The sequence below is a fragment of the Spea bombifrons genome, chromosome 4 (assembly GCF_027358695.1).
Source record: "Spea bombifrons isolate aSpeBom1 chromosome 4, aSpeBom1.2.pri, whole genome shotgun sequence".
In the NCBI taxonomy this organism is placed as follows: domain Eukaryota; kingdom Metazoa; phylum Chordata; class Amphibia; order Anura; family Pelobatidae; genus Spea; species Spea bombifrons.
Genome location: NC_071090.1, coordinates 7523718 through 7541034, shown reverse-complemented (window position 1 = coordinate 7541034; position 17317 = coordinate 7523718). Strand labels below are relative to the sequence as shown.

The 17317-nt window shown below is 36.4% G+C and overlaps 1 protein-coding gene across 2 annotated transcripts in view; it reads left to right on the top strand.

The window, feature by feature from the left end:
- NTF3 (neurotrophin 3) overlaps positions 1–13150 on the top strand; it is a 29007-nt gene extending 15857 nt beyond the window's left edge. The window contains exons 2-3 of one of the 2 annotated variants that reach the window (XM_053463570.1): positions 4614–4717; positions 12138–13150. In XM_053463570.1, coding sequence (XP_053319545.1) covers positions 4697–4717; positions 12138–12938 — 822 coding nt within the window. In that variant the 5' untranslated portion in view covers positions 4614–4696 and the 3' untranslated portion in view covers positions 12939–13150. The remainder of the gene's footprint in view (positions 1–4613; positions 4718–12137) is intronic. The other variant, XM_053463571.1, reaches the window with a different exon arrangement.
- The last annotated feature ends 4167 nt before the right edge of the window (positions 13151–17317 follow it).

Here is a 17317-nt window from a genome sequence, read left to right as displayed (position 1 = left end):
AGACAATTTGGTCGAATGCTTCAAAAGGAATCATCTGAAAATGGAAAAAACTTTATATATATATATATATATATATATACTTAATTTAACTTTTGGAACTAAACTATTATTATTGATATTATTATTAGATTATTGCGCAATAATTGTGAGGTTCATAGGTCGATGGTGGGTGAAAGTCTGCCTGTAGTGCATAGTCGGTAGTAATTGTGAGCTCTGGTGGTATTGAGCCTATGGAGAAGGATAGCAACCAGAAGGTAATGTTTCGGGATGTTGGAACACATTTGGTCATTAGGATGGGGGCAGGGAGAGACAAGATTGGGTTGATATGTGCAGGAGGAGCGCTGCTTTGAGTTGCAGTGTGGGGGGGAAGAGCCATATTGTTGAATGGTGAGATGATGAAAGCGGAGAAGGCATGGGTGAGGTGGATTCTAATGGGTTTGCGTAGGACTAATCAATAGTAGACAAGGTACGTATGGGAAATCTGGAGTGGAGCGACAAGATATTTGTCTGTCTGTGATATGATGGTGTTGGAGGTAGGGCAGAGATGGGGTATAGTAGACAGATGACAGATATAAAAAGATGAAAGTGAAAGATCAAATAGAAAGAGAGAAAAAAGAGAAAGACAAGATAAAAACAGAAAGGTGAGAGGGATAAAAGTGAAAAAGACATATGAAAAAGAAAGAAGACAGAAATAAAAGAGAAAGATAGAGAAATAAAAGAAGGAGAGATATGAAAGAGAAAGAAGAGAAATCACAGAAATCACATTCTAGAATGTTGTCTGCCACGGATAAGTATGATAAGCGCCATGTTGGTTTTGAGATTCGAAGGGTTTGTGTCATCTGCGCTATTTATTTGGTGTTATTAATATAATTTTGTGGAACATAGAAAGTAAAGAATACAATTTAGCAAAATCTTAAGTAGAATTTTTTCATCAAACATGTAGTCTTTTCCTGAAGTAGAGGAGAAAGTCCACTCCACTGTGTTCATATTTAGGTCGTCACCGAATTAAACATGTGATTTTTTTGAATTTGTATAACTGGAATATTTGGCTGGTATTGTCGAGACCTTATACGCCATTCGTTGCCAACACTTAGTACAAACTAATCTTATATTACCCTGAAGGGACAATCTTTCAGAAATGTAAGTTTAGATTTATTACACTGGGTGAAAACATATAGGTTTGCAGCGAGTTGATCCTCTTAATCCTTTGATGCCTCGTGGGACAAGGTCCCTAGAACTTGATAAGTATATTTAGTAATGTTAATAGATCTATGGAAGAGCAAACTGAATGTGGAATGAGGAACATCACTGGATCACTGTCCAACCGGACAACTCCAATTATGTATTAGTCCTCCATAAATGTGTCCCAACTTTAAAAACTCAGTCCACAGCTAAAAACGAGGGGAAACTGACCACAAGTTTTGGAAAGTTGTCCTTGTATGTAGCCGGTCCAGAATAACATTTTGATGATAATTTGATGATAATGGGTGCCAAAGATCCCCATCTTCTAAGGTTTTCAGCCTTCATCCTTCAAAAACAAGGAATTAGAGTTGAACTTCCATATATTGTTATTATAATATTATTATTATTATATAATTTATGACAATTGTGTGCATTATGCCTGTCGAGAGCTTTCATTTCTATTTCAGTCTACTAGATGAAACTAGTAAGGGCATTTACAAAAAATGTAATTTTTAATCGGCGGAAAGCCACTTGACTAATGAAGGTTGGTAAGGGAGGTGCCCAAATATCTCATAATATAATAATGAGCTTCAGAATGTTAGGTAAACAGAGTTTCAATGTAACTTTCTATTCTTTGAACTCCCATGGCACCGTGCTTCTGGTTATATTAATCTTTCAGGTCTCAACATTTTAGGACAAAAATAATTACCCAGATAAGGTTGACCATGACGCATTGATCCGATGTTAAGGCTGAAATACCACAGATCAACGGCATTATAAAAAGTTGATTTATTTAAAGAGTTTGCCATTTGTAATGGTAACAGATCTAAGGAAAAGACAAATGACTTATATTACGTGGCACGGACAAGCTAAGTGACAAAGTAGAAGAGGACATTCAAGCAGGTTCCCATGAGAAACCAAGCTAATCGCTGTCCCTGCTTCAGTAAAGGTCAAAGTCGACGTTCAGCTTGTTGAACGCTTTCACTGCAGAGCTGGAACTCAAGTTTCGTATGCAAAACATCGTTTTCAAGTATTTTTAAAGTGTACGTGGTCGTGATCCAAGGAAACGAACACGATACCCAGACTGCTTTATAACACTGTCATGCCGAGATTAGATAAAAAGAACTGCAAACTTCACAATCTCATATTAAAATACCGTTTAATGGTCTAAACTATGGCCCTCTCTTACATTGATCATGTCACAAAACCAAAATAATTCATCTGCCAACCCTTGTCCTTAACTAAGAGGAAGCGAGTCAGTAATCGCCAGGATTTTAGCAATGAGATTCTGTGGGAACAAAAACCTCTCTGTGGTTGTCCTTTATTTTCCCTATAAAAAAATAAATTCTAATGTAGTTTATTTTGTTGTAGACACAAATGCAGACAACTGGACATCTTGAAATGCCATAGGAAAGCAGGCTGTATATCAGAAAGAGACGGTCACCAGGTTTTCGACAATCACTCACTCGATGGTTTTAATGTAGATTGGTGTAGGGGATCTTAACCCCTTAAGGACAATGGGCGGTCCCTAAACCCATTGAAAACTATGCATTTTGAGCCCCTACATGGACGGGCTTTGTCATTAAGGGGTTAAATGGATCGCCTCTACTACTCTGACGTAACTATGAGTGTTTTCTGCTACCACCACAGTAAGGGGTAAAGGAATGGGAGATCTCCTGCCCTACAGACAACATCTGAGTGCACCTCCAACAACTTGAATCAACGGAATCAACTTATTACGTTAGGTAATAAGTTTCATATAGGATTGAGTGACACTGCTTTGAAAGTGCTGTACATAAATGTTATACCTAAAACCTTAAAGGAGAACAGTCGCCGTCAACATATTCAGCATTTCTTACTTCTTATAGCTTGTGATGTGTCTTTAACAATCAGAGCATTTGTGTTGTCTAATCGATTCCTGCTCTGACGTTCTCTCCCCTCTACTTACCCTTACAAAGGCTGCCTCAACCAATCAACAACAATCAGCAACTTAACAACAGGGTGAAAACAGGATGTTCCGGCAGCTGACCGTAGATACATAGCAATTTCTTAGAGACAGTATAGAGAGTGAGAGGGAAAAAAGGAGAGAGGGACACAGAGAGAGAGGACTTATTTAATATGTAAAGACCATCAACATTTGATAAGGCAGGATCTGGGAAAAGCCGGGAAAACCGGGAAGCAATTGTGCATTCAAGGTTTGTTTCTATTATTGATATTTAAATCCCCGCAAAATATCTTGATGTATGGCAGGTGCCTGCATGCTTACCTTCACTGCTGCTTGAGAATGCATACATGTGGCCACCTTTTATAAAGTGTCTGAGCTGATCGGGGCAATAAAATTTGTGTGTATTCCGATAAGCATCCACCATACCAAGGAACTCTTGGGGCTTGACCTGGAGCCTTCAAATGAAGCCTGGCTTCTCCAGGTCTCCAGGTCAGTCTCCTCTTTCTCCACACCCATTTAAAACTGTCTGGGCTAGCCACACCCCTGTGAGTGGCTATCCCTACCCCCACACAAATAGACCACCATACATGTAAGCCATACTCCAAAAAAACCAGAGAGCTCCAGGTAGCATGCCTTGGGAAGTTCCCACCTATGGTGGTCACGAAATATAAACATTACAATGCTTGTGACACCAAGTGCCGTGGAAACTCAGTCATAGAAATTGATATTTTTGAAGATATTTTTGCTACTTTTTAAAAAAATTTTGAGTGGATAAGAAATAAATGTAGTGTAATCAAAATAAAAAAAAAAGGACCTGCAGAAATATTTTTTTTTTATCTAATTTAATATCGCTGGTTTCATTTTTAGGAATACTGTTTGTTAAAATAAATGATTAAATAAAGCATTTTACAAAATAAAAGTTACATATAAATAAAAACAATTACTTTGAGACTTGGCAGGGTTTAGGGAGTCTAATAGAAAGAGAAATAGATGTCTCAATCTGAGGACTGTCCTCGGAAAACATGTATATCTGGTCACATTTAGCTACCCATCCGTTCAAGAAGCAAAATTGGAACATTTCCCTGTGAAAAATAGACATTTGGCAATAACAAAACTTTTCGGTGAGGGCCCCAATAGTTATTTAAATAATGTAAAGCAAATACTTTTTGTGCCACATCTATACACCTTAACGAACACAACGAAGCTCCTTCAGTTTTCCTGAAACGTGCAGTACTAAAATTAAAAATATTCATGAATATTTTACCAGAAAACCATTATTTTGAGCTGGGTGGTATCTACATGCCATATGTTGAAAGCAGGCTTTATTTAGATTTAAGGAGAAAGTTCAAATGATTATTCCACCCCACCAAAGCTCAGTGGAACATCTTGAATAAAAATTAAATAAACAAATCTTTTTTTTTTTTTTTGCACGGCTAGCCAAAAAAAATTCGAAATAAATTACTAGGAGTATATTGTACATTTGCAGGTTATTCCTGGAGGAAATTCAGGGTCTGGAATAAAGAATAAACCCACGTTTTTGAAGACAAACTGAAGACAGGCCTTATTCTCATGGGAAAAGAAGAATATTTGGTGAGGCAAGAAACATTTATAGACTGTTAAATACACAAATCCCTAACAAATACAATGGGATTTTGGAATTCATTTTTAAATATCTATAATACACAGCGATGCTGGTACAAATTCATAGCATTTTTTTTGATGATTTTTATTACAAACAAATCCTTGTGCTCTTCCCTGTCCCGAAGTAAAATATCGGATACCTTTTCGTCACTTTGGGTGGTAAATGTATCCCGAATTTCCCCTACACGTACAAAACACAAGCTGGAGTATACACTGTTGGCTCGGGGCCTACCTCCTGACATTGGACCTTTAGGTGATGACATTTTAATCGTAGCTATAAATGAATAACGCATCTTTCGCTATGCTTGTTCATGTATGTATGTCTAGATGTGCCAGAGTGTGAGCTGGAGGATAATATCTGGAAAACATTTGTTCTTTTTTTTATATATATATACAAATTTCTAATATAATCCATGGGAGAAAGTATAAAAACCACATTGCAGTTAGTATAATACTAGATAGTAAAGATAGTTTGAAATCTGCTGGTCAAGGAAACGCTTTGATGGCCTTAAAGGGTAACTATTACCATCATCATTTTTGGCACTTGTTTGTTGGTCCAAATTATTTCTTCTGGGTTTTTTTTTTTCTCCATATTTTTCACAAAATTATTTATAGCTATTTAGTTTAAATTTACGGGACTATTTAAGCCTGAGGAGCTGGTATCTTTGGCAATTTAATCTCATGTCTGAAAGTTCTCTCCCTTCTCCTCACCCTTACAAAGGCGGCCTGAGCCAATCATCAACAATCAGCAACTATAGAGGGACTTAATAGGAAGGAAAAGGACGTTAACATAAATGCTACAATTTTATATGCATGAGGATGACTTCTTATACAGTATATATTAGTGTATAGCATTATAAAGTGTAGGGTTTAAGGAAAATGGCAGACCTGCTTTAAGAGCCAATCATTGAGCTGTAGAGAAAACCTATGAGAGGTCTTGGCATTATGTTGCATCATTTAAATGCTATATGCTAACAACCCAAAATCTTTTCACAATCCTAGAGCTTTCTCTGAGTCAGAGAGATGGTATCCAGTAGGATAAGATAAAATTTCCTTATATCTAAAAAGTGGATGTTAGGGGCGATAGAGAATGACAAAATGGAGAAAAGCAAAGAGAAAGAAGTAACGGATTATTTCCTCTATATATATATAGCATTTCTATGTCTGTAACAATGAGTTGGTTTGTAGAACGTTAAAAGCACGAGCTTTGGGTACACGTTGTAATGCGGTGTGCTATTCAATGTAAAACTGCTGCCATACCTGCCAAACATCCCACAGTAGGAGGACTGTTTCTGTGTGGGAACCAAAACCTTAGTTGTGACATAGTTTGCAGAAATGTGCTTCTAGGTCCTGTGAGGATTTGAAATGTATAGGGTATAACCAGACAAGGCCCATATAAGAACTGAAGTGTGTGTTGTCTGAGATGTTTGTTTCTTGGATAACGTGTGATTATCCTCTCTGTCCTCGGGCCCCTAGGCTTATGATCCCCTTAAGTCGCCATGGCTTGGCTAGAAAAAAGTAACTCCAGCATGGCTTCTTGATAGATCAACTCTGCTTTCCACTATCTTTACAGCCCTAAGGCAAATTATTGGTGAGATGGATATTTTTTATTACTTTCCAAAGACTTTGATATGCAATGTGTGGTGTTAGAGTGAGTAAGTGTGTGTATGTTTAAGTGGTGTAAGTGTATGGTGTTAGAGTGAGTGTGTGTTACTGTATGGTGTTTGAGCATGCATCTGTTAGTGTATGGTGTTAGCATATGGTGTGTGTCAACAGATGACCTGGTATATGTAAATGTATGGTCTTAGCATGATTGTGTGCGTTACAATTTTGTCGGCATGCGTGTTAGGGTGTCAATGGTGAACCATGAAGAGTGGTGGAGGGGAGAGTGTGTGTATGTTAATGTATGGCCTTATAGTGAGTTTGCACATAAAATGTTACACTATCTTACAATTTAGTAATTAGTCCTCATAAATCAGTGAAAATACCAGAAAACGAAATAGCGATTGTGCGCCCTTAACTACTTTCAGATGCAGTTATTACTTGATAGGACAATAAAAACTAAAAAATGCTAGTTTGCTCAGTGTTTCCACTAGGTAAAGTATCCATTCGATTGAAAACACCAAAGAACCCAAAACTATTTTCATATTTTATCAATGTTGACTTAAAAAATCTGACACCTATAGAAATTTATATCAATATTGTTGCAGCTGGCAGACCCTTTCACCAGTTCCTTTTTTTCTGATTGCTTTATGCAATCCAGTAGATTTTTCAGAGACATAACCTCGCTGATCTATAAAGTATGGTTTTTTTGCGGGGCTATAAAACCATCCAATTTAAATTGTCGTTTGCCGTAATGTGTGATCTATTGTCCTACCATGCGATACGGACGGAAAACTTTCAGGGCAAAAATTTACTCTTTCACTTCAATTTGACTTTTTCTAATGGAAGATGTTAGCCAAGTTTCAGCACTCCAGGGATCTTTAAGGATGTTTGGAATCTTACAATCACACATGTAGGATACAATTTATTGTCTCATTCTGCTAAATCATTTTCATATTTTGGAGATTGTTCTGCTGTTAGATAATGGGTGTTTATCATATAGAAAAATTGAATAAAATATGCAGCTGGCTGTTATTAAAAATGTCCAAACTATCCAAACTATCCAAACTGTCCAAAAAAAATATAAGATTATAATGAATATATTATATATATAAGGAACAATTCTAGTGCACGGTTTCAAAAGTCATTATGCGCCAGGCCTTCAGCTTGTAAGTTTAACATTTTAACTAAAATTATATTTTGATAATACAAAATCATTTAAAAATGGTAAGACTATATAGATACGGGGTTGATTGAGTTCAGTGAAATTTAGCAACTCATCTAATCAAGAAAATTAACTTGACTAACCCTTAGAAGAGTCGCTTTGAGTAGGATAAAAGGTAGTTGATTCATCCAGGGAGGCTTGTTTGAAAAAGTATATCGCAATGCGGCATTTACAATAATATACTCCTAATGATATGATTTGTAATTAGAATCCACAGTTAATGGACCCCTTTTGGTTTTGGTGACCCTGCTATCAAAAGCATAGTACATAATCTGTTCACAAAATGTCCACTTGAGTTGGGTGGGCACTCAACTTTAAAAAGGTTTGTGACTCGAAAAGCCGATTTGAGTCAACCTAACAGGACTCAAAGGCAGAACTGACTTCTGACTGTTGATGGACTTGATTCTGGACCTCTGGCTATCCTGACCAACTTAATGGCCAAGTCGACAGCAGTCAAGTTCAACTGAACAGCAGCTGAAATGAACGCGATGACAACTCAATTTAGAAGGACGATTGAAATGTCCAACTTGGCAGATGGTGGTTATTTTACTTATCTCTGTAACAATATCCGTCTTCAACCCTGATTCGTAAGACCCTCCGGTATCGGGTCGGCATCAGTCACTCCTCTTTTGAGAAATCCTACCTGTGATCATTAAAGTGTATCCTGAGTAGTCACCAGGATATGCCTTTGGGGAACTGGAGCTGGTAATGGCTAATGCATTCTTTTTTCAGTTTTTTTTCTGTATTCATGCAGTTTTTTTCAGGTGACGGGCTCAATTTAGATGGATTTAATCCACTTGCTAACATTGCATGGGAATAAAACTTTTCCCAAACAAGAACATTGTTGGCAAAGCTCCTACATTCTAGACTCTAGGTTTAAAATAGCTCTCTAAAAAAAGAATTAAAAAAAAGGGTAAATCATTGGCTTATTTTGCTTTATTTCTGTATTTATTATTTATTTATTTCACGCCATCAAACTTATATCATGGTATAATGGGAACGTATATAAACGTGCCTGCTGGTAAAGAATTCTGTAAAAAACGTTTTTCTCAGGGTGTTATTTGGAGTTTTAGAAGAAGGTGAATTTATTAAGCATGTAACCCATTTAATTTTGACACATATTACACATCTAATAAGCAACAAGTAGGAACATACCAATTAAGTGAGTGGTGTTGTGACGTCATAACACGTTTGGCATTTTTAACTCCTTATTTCTGCCCGATTTGCGCTTATGACTCACCGTGCCAAAAAAATATTTTAATCAAATTGTGTTCGGCTAAAAAGAATTTTCACCCATTGTTTAAATCTCATCTGACCTTTTCTACTGAACTCTTATGGATTGTGTTCCAAACCATATTATTTGGATTGTGAATGCGACTTTTTTCACTTTCGAAAATTATTATTACATTGAGAAAGTGACATCACAGTTGAAAAAGTCGTTAGGTCGAAGTTTGCAGCGTTTTCCAAACCTCGAGATTTCAGTTATTTCTGTAAACACTTGAACGCTAATCACTTCCTGCGAGTACAATCGCTTAATAATGACATCACTTAAACATCCACAATCTAGCTTCCAAGTACAAACTCTGCCAATATTATTTCGGTTTGCGGGACGGAACAAAAAAAAAGGTGAAAGGAGCTGTGACATAGACCAGGGAAATTAAATGAAAGTGATAGGATACCATATAAAGATTAAAAATTAAAAAAAAAAAAAACAATCTTTATGTAGAATAGAAGAAGTTAAAAAAGTAAGGGGAATTTAGCTGCTTATAAAAGCACCGAATAATTAGTTATTTAACTCTATAAATATAATTAAAGGCAAATTCTTCAATGGTTATTTTTTTTGCAGAAATATTTTTCTTAACCCTTTAATGACAAAGCCCATACATGTACGGGCTCAAAATGCATTGTTTTCAATGGGTTTAGGGACCGCCCATTGTGCTTAAGGGGTTAACAGCGTTTTTTGAACCCTCGGTTCCGCCCTGGATAAAGGGCACCTTAGGCAAATAAACCTTAGCAGATCTATAATTGTATTATTCCTTTGGCGGTTTAATCAGAAGAATCAGTTTTAAAGAAGCCTTTTCTGTTTCTATGGCAACAAGCAATCCGTACCTGATTTTGTGTTACTTAACAATTAGGCATCCCATGAATAGTTCTGAATGCTGCAGGATTTGGCGTGATTAAAGAATTATTTCGGGAAAGGGTTTGGGCATTCTAGGAATCGTGATTTTAACATCGTCCTTAAAAAAGATTTAGCAGAGGAGGCAGAACGGCATCTTTACCGTTGGCATTGTGATTGACAGGCTATAAAATATAGGGGAAAAAAGCAACATGTTTATGGCACATTAGTATTTACATTATGGTTAGAATGACGTGTTTGGGTTTCTGTAGAAATATTATTAACCCCTTAATGACAAAGCCCGTACATGTATGGGCTCAAAATACATTGTTTTCAATGGGTTTAGGGACTGCCCATTGTCCTTAAGGGGTTAAATTGTCTTGGTTTCGATATCCATTGTGGGGAAATGGTTTTACTGCAGCAACCAGAAAGATAAGATTTTTCCCTTTTTGAACTAACCTCTATGACTCAACTACATTGATTTGTGTCGCGTCTCCCATAATTAACCATTAAAAAAAATTGAAAGAGCTCCAAGCGTTATAAATGAAACAGGTCAAGACATTCATTACAGCGATCGTTTGCATTCACAATAAGCTGTCAGTGATAATGGATAAAAACCTGCAAAAAAAAATATTATATCATAATTGTGAGTAATTATTCTGCTGGTGAGCCAAACCCGGCGGCACAACCGAGGTTAGAAACATAGAATTTGACGGCAGATAAGAACCTGCCCATTTGGTCTGCCCGTTTTTCCTGATGTAGAGACTCAGACCTTAATCAGTCCTCGGCCGTGTCTTAGATTCAGAATATCTTTATGGCCGTTCCATGCATATTTATATTCCTTAACAATATTAACCTCAACCTCTACTGAATGGAGGCTGTTCCATTTACCTATCACCTTCTCAGTTGGACGTTTGCACAACAGAATGAAGAAATACATATTCAGTATTATGTGATGGTAGACCGAGGAAGGTGTGTTCGATTAAGACGTCTAGTTGGTAGATTGGATTGTGTGTGGTGGAAAGCCTCATGATGATACGTTGGAGAGGATAAAATGCAAGCCAGCTTTTCATAGGCCACATCAAGCTATAATGGCATATGCAATAAAGTGGGTGCCATAGTTTATAGACTGTTGAGTGAATGTGAAGACAAATGATTAGCTGAAAACTGTTGATAACAGGGTAATTTCGCCTAGAGTAGTTGTTGAAAACAATCTGTCAGTTTGGATCTCCACTAAAGTAAGTCTAGGCGGTCTAAGCAACTTCTTAATGTCAGCACTCGAACCTGGCCCGGTCCCATCATGTTTACAGAGTTCCTCTGGTAGCTGTACAAGGCTTTAAGCAACTTGCCAAATGTCGTAAGCTCTGTAGCTCCATTATGATACAATGTATTCTAGATTACCAATGGCAGGGAAGAAGGGCAGAAATCAACTTCCCTCCTCTACACAATATGAGAAACTTTTACTATGAACAATCTAGATCCTATCTTGTCATTTGGACCACATAAAAACATGTAGCTGAAGCGAGCATTCTCAATAAAATGGTATTTGGTCCACCATTCATAGGGTCTACAGCCAGAGTCTAGATCACTCTGTGAGGACTCTTTTCTTATTATAATATTGATTAAATAATTCTGAGGTTTGGACGATGCTGATCACTGACATTCCTATGAGACCAACACTCATGAAATCGGAATAACAACCTGCCTATTCTAATCAAAAAGGTGAATTAACGGTAACATTGAAAACTCTCACCTGTCTGGGCCGCTGGAGGCCTAAGGAGTTTCATTTTTTCCAGTGGGGCCGGAGACTTTGCCATTCACTGTAATCATCAATGCCATTAGTGATATTTCTCCTGAGTCCCCAAAAGCTCAGTGATTTAAGGACTTGGCTTTGTGAAGGCCTGCATACTGTATCGGCTTGGGGTATTTGATGGTATGAAGTGATGGTATCCTCGTTTTTTTTAGATATGTTTTTTTCTGGAAATGTAATTACAGGGTGTCAGTTTCTCCTGAAGTCTAGAAGCTATCAAAACTACAAAAGTGGTAGACATGCTGTGTTTGGCACATGAATTATGCAGCTACTGGTAGACCTCTCACCCTAACCCCAGCAGCTCTGGACATTTTTCATAATTCATGTATAGGTGTCAATGGATGGAAGGTTGAAAACCCTTAATGTATAAATAAGTGGTACAAAAAGGCACAATAGAGCTGCTCTGACTCGATGATGTCATCCATGAGACAATGATGTGTGTTTAGCTCATGATTCCTCATAGACCTTGACCACCATTTTGGTGCCCTTTCAGCACAGTTCCTTTTGATGAATAAAAAAAAAAGATGTATCATTATTTAACATAGTTTTTTTGGCCATTAAGGAGTTTGCTGTATATTATGACCCTAATGTTTTTTTTTCTTCTTCTTCTTTCTAGATATTACAGGTGAATAGGGTGATGTCCATCCTGTTTTGTGTGATGTTTCTTCCTTATCTTTGTGGCATTCACGCTACCAACATGGATAAAAGGAATCTTCCGGAAAACTCAATGAATTCTCTCTTTATTAAACTTATGCAAGCCGACCTGTTGAAAAATAAAAGTCCCAGCAAGGTGGAGGCTACAAAGGAAAATCAACAAAGTACCATGCCGAAAGCAGAAATCCTTCTGGACATGGACGTGGTGGACAACGTGAAACAAGAGTTCCAACCAGTCATCTCATTAGAAGCAGAACTATTAAAACAGCAAAGGCAGAGACGTTACAACTCACCACGCGTGCTTTTGAGCGATAGTCTTCCTCTCGGACCTCCACCCTTGTACCTCATGGATGATTATGTTGGGCATTCGGCAGTAGTAAACAGAACGTCAAGACGAAAGAGGTTTGCGGATCACAAAAGCCACCGAGGAGAGTATTCTGTGTGTGACAGCGAAAGTTTATGGGTCACAGACAAATCGAACGCGGTTGACATTCGGGGACATCAAGTAACTGTCTTGGGGGAAATCAAAACGGGGAACTCTCCCGTGAAACAATATTTTTACGAAACGCGGTGCAAGGAAGCTAGGCCCGTAAAAAACGGGTGCCGAGGCATCGACGACAAACATTGGAATTCCCAATGCAAGACATCCCAGACTTACGTAAGAGCATTGACTTCAGAAAACAATAAGTTGGTCGGCTGGAGATGGATAAGGATAGACACCTCCTGCGTATGCGCGTTATCGAGAAAAATAGGCCGATCCTAACCGCATCTTTTCAACATATAAATTATTACTTTAAATTATATGATATGCATGTAGCATATAAATGTTTATATTGTTTTATATATTATAAGATGTTCTTATTTATTTAATTTCAGCAAACGTATATATAAGCTTTAACCTCCATGGCAATAAAGGTGAGAAAAGGTCTGTGCCTTCTCTTGGGCATTTCAAAATCCAAAAAAAAAAAGAGAAAATGTTTCAAATTTTCAGATTCTGCTGCCAGTTTATTTTTATTTTTTATTTTTTTTTTATTCCTCACTTTGAAACCAGTTTTTTTTGTGTCAGTATTTCTCGTTCAGTATTTTCATCCCCGCGACTGTTTTTAATTAAATGTGCTGTTCCGCTTAGACAAAACATTATTTGGATCCTATAAAATATTACCCCCCCCAAAAAAAAAACTTTTATTATTTGCTGTGAAGGTTTCATCAAATAAAGCCAACACAGAAACTTTTAGGAAGCCTTTTTTTTTTCTATAATCTCTATGACAACAATCTGTCGGTGCCTGATTTTGTGTCACGTGACAATTAATCATTCCCTAACAATTATGAATAAAATAAAGTTTTACATATATGAAGAATAATTTTTGGGGGGAAGGGTCTGGGCATTCGGCAGTAGTAGTAATAAAATTCCTAATGCTCCTTTAGTTATAGTATTGATAATTTCAGCAGGGTAGGTGGGACAGCACCTTTATGTTTATTAATTCAGATTTATAACAGAGATGTATAAATTGTATGCACATTATATTCAATTCCAATATATTATACCTCAATAATTAAAAAAATAATATTTAAGAAACAACTAAAATTTCCATCACAAGCAAATGTTAAAATATAAAATCCCAGCGATGTAATACATTTTTCCTTTTATGTATATAAGATTAGTTTTATCAATGTTTTTGATATTTCAGACAGTGTTTCTAAAGCCCTTTTTTTTTATTGGTCCATTGATTTTAGATTAGAAATGATCTTTTATTAAAGTCGCTTTGCAATTGGTTGTGTTACTGCCAAAATCTTTAATTACTATTAGTAAAGAAAATAAAATCTCTACTTCGAAGGCCTAAACCGAGAAATGTGCTATAAATTTAGCCATGTTATACGTTGTTACAATATCGAAAGCTACTTTGGTAATGTCACCCGATTATTTAACCTACGAAAAATTTTAACCCCTTAAGGACAATGGGCGGTCCCTAAACTCATTAAGGGGTTAATTGTGGGTTAACTCTGATTACGAAACTTTAGACTATGATCTTAATGTTACAGACAACAGCTTATGGTCCTCGAATCCATGGGCAAAAAGCATACCTATTTTGTACTACTGGTTACCTCTGTAGCCTTTATCTCATTTAATATATATATATATATTTTTTGGACTTTATTAGGCCTGAAACTGCCACTTACAATGTATTGCTAAAATATGCATACCGTACCAAAAATTAAATAAATTATTTTCTCAAGTATATCAATGTTGGTCTCTGAATAAAATGTATTAATTATAAATACATCAAATATTTATCTCAAATTATTCAACATAGTGTTATAATACATGACTATAGCTTAATAACTCACTATCCAAAATTGAATACCCAAAAACCACACAAACTGCAAGAAAATGGTGTCCCCCTAATAAACCCTTTCATAGCGACAATGTTTCACCCCAGAACCAATAGCCTTCCTTGTTACTGACTGGTCCAGCATAGGCCAGCGATCATGCTCTCCTCTTCTTATGGGTCCCGAGAGGTGTCTTTCCTGTCCTAATGAAACCTCCATGAAAAATCAACAAATAAGCATTATCAGGAATTCTTAAATTCATAAATAATTGTTTTGGAAAGAGTATTTCTACATAAAATTTCAGCATGAAACTCCATTTAGTAGTCCACCACGAAAGGGACTTATCACAGTTTACTGCGGTTTGGCCATTTGCAAAACTATGAAAGTTACACAGAAATGTTATTTTTCCGATGTATTTTTAAAACAGATGTTATATGCCGTGAACCAAAACTTGATATGTCCTCTAAGTAGCCTTATCCAATATGTTTTGTATTGCCTTCTTTCTGAAAAAAATGTGGGATAACACCTATAAAATCCCACACTAGCCAGTGACAACTATGTTTATATCCTTCAAGGCTTACTAAACCTTCGCGATCAGCGAAATACAAAATGGCGGTCAATAAAATTACGATAAATATAAAAATTAAGCAGGACCATTGGTTTTCTTTCTTTAAGCTATTTAAATACAACATACAGACAATTTACTTTTTTTCTAATCATACGGCAACAACTTACATGATTTTATAAGATTAAAAGGGTCTTTTATTCTAGTGTCCGCTATGTATTTTAAACTAGAGCCACAATCTTCTAGATAGCCCATTTTAGTATTCCATGAATCTTTGACTTTTCTTGGAGAACGTAGACTAGAATGTAATTACAGGGTATCGATGACATCCCACATGAAGTCTGAGCTCACACCATTGCATACCTATAATCATACCTGAGATCTCTCTGACTTTTTCCTCCAATCTCAGGATGAATGGGGCAAAATCTTAGGGTCACAAAGTCTAGAGTTGACCGAATAACACTCCATATTGATTTCATGATCTCTAATGATACTCACGATTAGTTGTTTTTGCTGCCAGCATATCATGGTTGATATCCCTGTTTGGATGTATGTTACTCAATTATGTTTTTCTTAAAAAAAATGGCAAAAAGTCAAAGTTTCCATGGGAACCAGTATTAGTCATTTGATGAGTCTCTACATAGAACCTTCACAATTGGCCATTAAAGGATTAATATTTAAAGAGGTAGGCTCATATAGAAAGTTCCCAGGAATACCTCTAACACATTACTATATCAGCCGATATATGACTTATTACTGAGTACTTATTTCATGGGTAGGTTGTCAGGATACATTTAATATCTCAAATGCTAAAGTGACTCTCAAACAATTCCCACCTCTAAAAATATATGAGCCTCATCAAAAAAGTATAAAATAATATCCATTGTTTTAATATTTATTCATTGCATTGGTATGCACTGGAATGGAAGGTATACAAGGTAATTAAGCAGGTGAGTGAAGGTGTTTTTTTAAATGTTTTTTTTTTATTCTCTGTTGATTAATAAAAAAAGTACTTTAGGTTCCAGGTCTTTCGAGTCACAGCATGGGTTGTTTCTGTATAAAACCTGTTTGGTTTGTTCGCAATAGTATTTAGCTCATGGCATTGTGTTTTAGCCCTTGGCCATAAAGTTTTGGATAGTTGATGTCATCATGGGTGGTTAAACCATTTATTGCTCAAACTTTTCATGACTGACTATGACTCAATTACAAAATGAATGGGTGCCCGTACACTGTTTTTTATTACAAATAAAGATTGTGACCGCAAAACACGTAACCCAGTGAAGACGATAGCCTCATAACTAATAAACCTCTAAGTGAGCTGGTTATCATATTTTATATAAACAGTTATTTATTTAATAAATAATATAATATTATATTATGTATATATATATTAGAATATGTCTCTGTTACAGCTATGATTGATGCAGTTGTATAGCTACACACACAATTGTATGAATTTATTGTATGAATTTATGTATTTAACTATTAAGAACAAATCAAACGGTTTCAGAGTTAACCCAATCCCAGAGTCTCAAGACACGTGGCGTTTCTTTGATGCTAACAATGTCCTCCGTGGTCTAAGAGGTTGATAATTCTCCTGGTTATGTTGAGGATTCCTCAAATTAACACCTAATCATAACTCTCATATGTGCTAAGAATTGTAATTAATCCTGTCTGGCATGACCGCGTCTGCTCAAGAGTTGGCATATCCACTACATATCGACTCATGCGTCCTGGAACATTACAACTGGTACTTTTCCTACGGTCGAAGAGACTTCTCCGGTACATTTTTTTCTGTGCTGGCCCAATAAAGCTAAAATAAAAAATATAAATTTTGACTAAAGGCAGTGTAGTCCTCTACTTAGGTGTCCCACACACAGTTATATGAGGCCGTTTCCAATCCCTGGTAATCTTGGATCTTCATTAGAAACTACACGGTACATAAGATCTTGTAAAGAATTGTCTAGTTGTTGGCTCATTTAGAAAGCTACAATTTAATATATTTTTTCCATTATCATAGTAAAGTATGGTGCTTCTGTTTACACCTCTTCATTTTAAGTTGTAATTTAAAGCCTAGTTTTAAGGCAATATGTGTATTTCCATTTTTATTTGAGATTCTCAATCTAGATAGAGCTAGTATATTTGTTTAAGGCTGATATATTTAGGGGAAACAGGGGTGGACTGAGAAGACATGGATTGTTAAGCTGTTAAGATTTTTCCAATGTGTGGCGAGCCTCACCAACATACCT